This window comes from Aotus nancymaae, unplaced genomic scaffold, assembly GCF_030222135.1.
Source record: "Aotus nancymaae isolate 86718 unplaced genomic scaffold, 86718_ANA_hifiasm-v0.15.2.pri h1tg000076l, whole genome shotgun sequence".
Classification (NCBI taxonomy): domain Eukaryota; kingdom Metazoa; phylum Chordata; class Mammalia; order Primates; family Aotidae; genus Aotus; species Aotus nancymaae.
The window spans coordinates 377,527-385,000 of NW_026988491.1; the positions used below are offsets into that span (position 1 = coordinate 377,527).

Sequence of the window (7,474 nt, forward strand, 5' to 3'; positions counted from 1 at the left end):
GAGAGGACCCAGCCAGCCCAGTTGGGGGTGGAACAGGGGGCCCTTGTCTGCAGTGGCCAGGGTCCACATCCCTGGACGTGTGTTTGGGGCAGGGGACCTTCAAAAACCGAGTCCCTCTGAGGGAGGGGAGTGGGCACACATGTCCCCCAAGTCCCCAAAAGTCCTCCATGAGCTGGACCAAGCCCTGTTTACTGATGAGGCTGGGACAGACAGAACAAGACAGCCTGCAGGCTGTGCCTGGTTGGGCCCACGTCCAGAGTATGTGGGCTGTGCAGCTGTGCAGCCGGAGTGGCCATGCTGGGAGCTGTGGGTGGGTAACAGCTGGGTGTGGGTGTGTAGATGTAGGTGCCTTGTTCATCTGCCCCCCGGAAGTCAGAGGCTGTGGCTGAGAAGACAGCCACTGTGGATGCCTGAAATGGGCAGATGTGCGTCCGTGTGCATGTATGTGTGCATGTGTGTGTGTGTGTGTGTGTGAGAGAGAGAGAGAGAAGCTGTCCTGTGAGCCCCGGGTGGGATATGATGGACCATGACCATAGAAACTTTTGTGTGTGCACATGTGTGTGTGCTGATAAACAGAATAGTCCTGCATGTGTCCACGTGTGCAGCAATGAGAATTCTTCCGTGTGACTGTGGCAGGGGCCTGTATGGCATGTCACTGTCCCTGTAGCATGAAGGAGAAGTGTTGGCGTCTGGGTCTGGAAGTGGTTGGTGTACAGTCGTGTTCGATAAATGCTTAAGGAATGAGTAACTGAATGCAGGGAAACTGACCTGGAACGGGTGTCCAAGGACCTGGTCTTACAAGGGCTTTCTCTAGAGGTCTGTCTGTCCACCTCCCGACATTTGGGGTCTCCTGTCCATCCTGGTCACCCAGCCCAGATCTTGGCACTGTGTAGGTGCTCATGGAATCTTTGGTGAACAAAGGAACCAGCAAATGAGGGTTCCTGGAGTATGGAGGTGGGAGAGACCCTGTAGAGAAAACGCCCCAAAGCCCACCCTTTAGCCAGGGTCTGGGGCTGGTACATCTGCAGAGAGCTCTGAGGGACCTGGGTTTGGGGGAGCATCTGCATCAGGGGAAAAAGGCACGGGCTTTGGAGCCAGGCCCAACCCAGGCCACTTCCTTACTGTATGCCTGAGGAAGTGGCCTCGCTTTGCTGAGCCTGAGTTCCCCTCTGTACAATAGGGCCCCTGCTCCCACTGTCTCAGTCCACAAGGCCCGTGGCAGGCACTCAGTGGATGTTTGCTGAATGACTGAATGACCGAATCTCGATCATAAGTAATGACTGTGTCCCATGGGCAGCAAGGTTCTGTAGCTCATCCTGGACTCCAGTCACATCAACACCTGGCTTCTCCCAGTGGATCCAGTGACCCATTTCCCTTTGGTTTGAAGCCAGAAGTGTTCCTGGGGAGATGGCAGCACAGCACGGAGCACCTGAGCAGGCTGTGGCTGGCAAGAGCCGTGGAGGCCTTGGAGGCAGCTACAAGGTACTGGGCAGGGCGGGGGTCAGAGGGCTCCAGGCCCAAGGCTGCTCCTGGGTCTCAGGGTCATCTTCCCAGCCAAGCAGCACCTCTGCAGAAAGGAAGAGCCATCCTTCCAACCCCCTAGGCCAAGACAAAAACGCTCCAGGTGGGTCCTCTCACTGCCACCCTCCTGTTAGAAGCTTGCTTCACGAGCTCGGTGCATCTTCCCTCGCCTGCAAAACGGAAATGGTCACCCACGTCCTCCCTGCGTCAATGGATCAGAGGGGTCCGGGACTTTCCGGAAGCATGGTTTGAGCTCTGACTCTCCTGTCTGACCTCAGCCTGGTGTCTTGCCCTCTCAGGGCCTCAACAGCCCCATCTTTGAAATGGGGATGGTGCCCAGACTTCATGTCTAGAATTGGTGTAAAGGCTAAAAGGCGTGAGTGAAGTAAGCTAGCAGGAGGCGGCACACTGAAAGTCTGGGAGGTTTGAATGTATTGGCTGTGCCCTTGCCAAGCCATCTCTGGGGTCCTTTTGGGAAACGATTAGAGACAGAGTCTAAGGATGGGTCGAATCCCGGTGCCTCCTCTTAAAGTGCTGTGCGGCCCGAGCCAAGTATCTTACCCTTTCTGAGCTTCTTTCATCCCTTCTGTAAAACGCCTAGAACAGATGTTCCCTGGGGATCTTCTGCAAAGTCAGTGTGTGTTTCCAGGTGGTCGAGAGAGGTAAAACCCTGGTCTGCCTTTGCAGCCCCTCTTTTCCTAGGCTGGGGGCTGCACAGGTTTTCTCAGAGATTCATTTATCCTGCACTGGATGTTTTAAAGGGGGAAATTTCACATTAAGGAAAATGCAGATTTCTGACCTCTCTTGAAAAAATTGGAACTGGGACATCATTCCCTCACTGCCAGAAGCAGCTTCATTTCCCCACGGTCCTCTCTTGGGTTATTTCAGTCCGCCGGGCTCCCCTCCTGTCTCCTGCGGGACATGAGAGTTGCAATCCCTAGTTTAATTGGTCTCTGAAGTTCCTGAAGGCGTTTCCCTCCATGGCCATTAGAGGGCAGTGCAGGCACGCCTTGGTGCCGGCTCCAGGCTGGCGAGATGCCGAGAGGATAAAGCAGGTGGTATTTCCCTCTGATGCCCCAGGGAGGGGCAGAAGCTGGAGCTGGGAGCCCAGCAGGGGTGGGATGGTTAGGACGCTGCTCTTCCAGGTGATCGTGTACGAACTAGAGAACTTCCAAGGCAAACGCCGCGAGCTCTCGGCCGAGTGCCCCAACCTGACCGACAGCCTGCTGGAGAAGGTCGGCTCCATCCAAGTGGAGTCCGGGCCGTGAGTACCTAGACCCCTCAGGCCCTCGACACAACCCTGACCTTCTAGGGGTTTAATGCCCGAGTCTGAGCTCTAGATCTGTTGTGGGGCTTTTGACAACTCCCCTGGCTTCTCGGGCCTCGTTTTCCCCATCTGTAAAATGAGAGTTGAAGAATTCTCTAGAATATTAGATTTCTGGAGCGAATCCCAGGATAGCTGAGATTGGAAGAACAGCAAGGAGAACCTAGCACCTAGCTCAGTGACTGGAACCTGGGGTTCAATATTTATAATTTTAATAATGGTTCTAACACCTAAAATTTAATGTGCATTATGTCATTGAAGCCTCATGACCCTGTGAGAGAGGTGTGTCATTCTTATTCCCACTTTGTAGATGGGGAAACTGAGGCCAAAGTGGGTAAGTGTCCCATCCATGTCCACAAGGCAGGCAGGTGTCCCAGCTGGGCCCTGAATTCCCGCCTTTTGGTTGCACGTCCAGGCTCTGGCACTAACTATGTAGAGGATCTTTGGCAAGTTGCTTCACACACCAGGCCTCTGTTTTCTCATCTGTCAAATAGGGATGACAATGGTACATACTTCAGAGAAAGTTTGCATGAAAATGAATGGAACGATGCAAATCAATACATATTAATAACAATATAATACAAAAAAGAAGAAAAGGAGGGGGAAGAGGTTGCTCTCACCTATGGAATACTTACTGTGTGCCAGGCATTTTGCTAAAGACTTTTCTGAGTACCTTGCAGAGGCTAGATTCTCGGTAACATTTCCTAGGATGGCCTTCTGGCCCAGAGTCTCAGACAGTTCCTGGTATGTCCTAGCAGCTCCTTTAATTACAGGTCCAGGAATTAGCAGTAGGGTTGGAGGGAGGGTACAAGGTTCAAGGTCAGCACCTCTTGGACCCTTCTCTCACTAAACTTGAATCCTCCTTCAGCTGCAGCAGAAGTGATGCAGCCAGGACTCTTCCTCCCGCAGGTGGCTGGCATTTGAGAGCAGGGCCTTCCGTGGGGAGCAGTTTGTCTTGGAGAAGGGGGATTACCCTCGCTGGGATGCCTGGTCCAACAGCCGTAATAGTGACAGCCTCCTGTCCCTCCGGCCTCTGAACATTGTGAGTATGGCTCCCGCCCACTTCTGGGAGTTCCTGGAAGCAGGGTGCACCAAGAGCTGGTCAGGCAAGCTCATTGTACAAGCTGGACTGAGGACTTGGCCCTTAGGGACCTGGCCTGGGAAGCACCCTCATATTTCTGATCTGAACAGCTGTGTGGGATAAGAAGTGGGATATTGAATGGACATTGGGTTGGGGATTGAGACACCAGGACTCACATCTTGAATGAAACCAGCATAGCACTGGGACTTTTCTTTGTAACCCTACTAAAATGATGAGCCACATGGTCCAGTCTCAAATCAGTATGGTTATCAAAGAAATGCAGTCCAGGAAATAACTTCAGAAAGTAACTTCAAAATACTTTTAAGTTTTCCACTTGTGTTTCTCTAGCGCCTGAAAGGGACACAGTCCATCCACAGTGAAACTTTATTTATTTATTTTTGAGACAGACTCCTGCTTTGTCACCCAGGCTGGAGTGTAGTGGCATGATCTCTGCTCACTGCAACCTCCGCCTTCTGGATTCAAGCAATTCTCCTGCCTCAGCCTCTTGAGTAGCTGGGACCGCAGGCTCATGCCACCATGCTGGGATAATTTTTGTATTTTTGGTAGAGATGGCATTTCACCATGTTGGCCAAGCTGGTCTTGAACTCCTGGCCTCAAGTGATCTGCCTGCCTTGGCCTCCCAAAGAACTAGGATTACAGGCGTGAGCCACCACACCTGGCCCACAGCAACACTTTAAACACCACCCTTCTTCCTCCCTTGCTTCACTCACACCCAGTAGCTGCTCCAGCCCTTTCTCCTTGTCACATAACTGAGTCCTCCTTAGAGGGCAGTGGAAGCGGGGAAACTGAAAAGATTAAACTGGCCTCTGGTTAAGAGAGTGGGAGCGCTCCTGTGCGGTTACATTTGATCTCCTTCCATTCTCTCCAGGCCTGTTTCTCTATCATTTAAATGAAGGGACTGAACGAGATCTGAAAATTCCTTTTCAGTTTCATATTCTATGGCTCTGGATTCCTAAATCAACAAGCTCTGGAGGAATCTCCCCGTCCCTCCTACAGTGAATTTGGAGGCGGAGGCGTCTCCTGAGTCCCTTCCCTCCTGCAGCGAGTTTGGGGGTGGGTGTTATTTTGTGGTGACTCACTGATTCTTTCCGGCATCTGGAGCCTCCTTGACCTCTGTTCTGGATGCGGGAGCAGAGGCTCACCCCACAATATTGCCCTCAGGATAGCGCGGATCACAAGCTGCATCTGTTTGAGAACCCAGCTTTCAGTGGCCGCAAGATGGAGATAGTGGACGATGACGTGCCCAGCCTGTGGGCTCATGGCTTCCAGGACCGTGTGGCGAGTGTCCGCGCCATCAACGGGACGTAAGGGACCCAACCCTCGCTCTTGCCCCATCTTCTGCTCAGCCATGCCTCTGGCTCCAAACAGAATCAGTGCCCATAGTTTCTTATGACTGATGGTCCCTACACTCCTGTATTGTTGAGATTTCTAGGCAGCCTTGACTTGAATCAAGTGAAACTGCCCTCTCCACCTGATTCTCGAGATGCTCTTTCCCCTCACAACTCTTGTTCTTCTTACCAAGGGGCCCCAGACGTATGGAGCTATTGAGTTGTGACCCAAGCTGTACAGAGGAGAGCAGGCTTATCACCTCCCTCTTTCTAGGTTTAATACCACCTCTGATGCAGTCTTAGGATCACCTGCTTTTTGTAGGTGGTTACATCTCACCTGTGGGCTTGTCATCTGGGGTTGGGCCTTGAGAGGTGCCACCTATCCCTGATAATAATTTATTCAACAATTTTTTTTTGAGACAGAGTCTCACTCTGTCACCCAGGCTGGAGTCAGTGGTGCAATCTCGGCTCACTGTAGCCTCTGCCTCCTTGGTTCAAGTGATTCTCCTGCCTCAGCCTCCCGAGTAGCTGGGACTACAGGCGCACGCCACCACACCCAGCTAATTTTTTGAATTTTTAGTAGAGATGGGGTTTCACTGTGTTAGCCAGGATGGTCTCGATCTCCTGACCTCATGATCCACCCACCTTGGCCTCTCAATGTGCTGGGATTACAGGCGTGAGCCACCATGCCTGGCATATTCAACAATTTTTTACTGAACATCTACTATATGCTGATGTACAGCTACAGAGAACAACAAGAATGGCACATCCTCTGCCCTCAAAAAAATTACACAGTCTGACAGGGAGACAGACACAGAAACAGGGATTCACAATGTATTGTGATCAGGATTGTGACTGGGTCACACAGAGGGCTCTGGGAGTCCCAGTGAGGTACTCTATTCAACCTGCAGGAGTCTGGAGGCATCTAAATTGAGATGTAAAGGATACAAGTGGGAAAAAGGGGGAAGGAGAAGGATGAGGTGAGGAAGAGTGTTCCAGGCAGAAGGAATCATGCATACAAAGGTCCACACACACAGCAGTTTCCAGGAAAGTAGAATAAGCGAGGCTGTGGTGTTGAGCGTGAATGAGATACTGAGAGATAAGGCTAGAGAGACTTTGTGAAGGGTCGTAGGAGCAGGGTAAGAAGTTTGGATTCATCCCAAGGGCTCTGGGGAGCTAAGGAGGAATGTAGGCAGGCAGAGCACACGGTCAGTTGCTGGCTGGAGGCAGGGCAACTGGAAGCAGACCGTCCACATCCCAACCTTGGTCTCCCGGCAGGTGGGTTGGCTATGAGTTCCCCGGCTACCGTGGGCGCCAGTACGTGTTTGAGCGGGGCGAGTACCGCCACTGGAATGAATGGGACGCCAGCCAGCCGCAGCTGCAGTCTGTGCGCCGCATCCGCGACCAGAAATGGCACAAGCGAGGCTCCTTCCTCAGCAGCTGAGAGGCACCCAGACCTCAAGGACCCAGACCCACCCTGTGGGGGCTGCCAGGCCAAGAGGAGGAGGCTCCAGGGCTGGGATGAGGGCTGACCTGTCCACCCTTCCCTGGAAACTGCTCAATAAAGCCTGGGGTTGGTCCCCCACCTGCCATGTTCCTCGCCCTGATCTTGTGTTTGTCTGCTGGTGCATGTTTCCATCTGAATGTCTGTTCACTCACCCATCCATCCACCCATGTGTGCATCCATTCATCTACTCATCCATCCATCCATCCATCCATCCATCCATCCATCCATCCATCCATGCATGCATCCACCCACCCGCCCATCCATCCATCCATCCACCCATCCATCCATCCATCCATCCATGAATGCATGCACCCACCTGCCCCCCATCCATCCATCCATCCATGCATGCATCCACCCGCCCATCCATCCATCCATCCATCCATCCATGCATGCATGCATCCACCCACCCGCCCATCCATCCATGCATGCATGCATCCACCCACCCGCCCATCCATCCATCCATCCATCCATCCATCCATCCATGCATGCATCCACCCATCTATCCATCCATCCATCCGTCCATGAATGCATGCACCCACCTGCCCCCCATCCATCCATCCATCCATGCATGCATCCACCCGCCCATCCATCCATCCATCCATCCATGCATGCATGCATCCACCCACCCGCCCACCCACCCGCCCATCCATCCATCCATCCATCCATCCATTCATCCATCCATGCATGCATGC

At 52.8% G+C, this 7,474-nt stretch overlaps 1 protein-coding gene across 2 annotated transcripts; it reads left to right on the top strand.

Annotated features, from left to right (window-relative positions):
• Nucleotides 1–335: 335 nt before the first annotated feature.
• On the top strand, nucleotides 336–6,867 carry CRYBB3 (crystallin beta B3). 2 transcript variants are annotated; one of them, XM_012464896.2, is made up of 5 exons: nucleotides 336–1,482; nucleotides 2,667–2,785; nucleotides 3,755–3,887; nucleotides 5,109–5,251; nucleotides 6,554–6,867. In XM_012464896.2, exons 1-5 carry the CDS (start codon nucleotides 1,408–1,410, stop codon nucleotides 6,717–6,719), a joined length of 636 nt encoding a protein of 211 aa, XP_012320319.1. In that variant the 5' UTR covers nucleotides 336–1,407; the 3' UTR covers nucleotides 6,720–6,867. The 2 variants fall into 2 exon arrangements, with proteins under 2 accessions (XP_012320319.1, XP_012320317.1); XM_012464894.2 differs by lacking the exon at nucleotides 336–1,482 and having other exon boundaries at nucleotides 1,891–2,785.
• The last annotated feature ends 607 nt before the right edge of the window (nucleotides 6,868–7,474 follow it).

Coding starts and splice junctions, on each gene's coding strand:
- CRYBB3 (XM_012464894.2), top strand. CDS start 2,502: ATGGCCATTAGAGGGCAGTGCAGGCACGCCTTGGTGCCGGCTCCAGGC. Junction 2,786..3,754: donor ATCCAAGTGGAGTCCGGGCC/GTGAGTACCTAG, acceptor TTCCTCCCGCAG/GTGGCTGGCATTTGAGAGCA. Junction 5,252..6,553: donor GTCCGCGCCATCAACGGGAC/GTAAGGGACCCA, acceptor GTCTCCCGGCAG/GTGGGTTGGCTATGAGTTCC.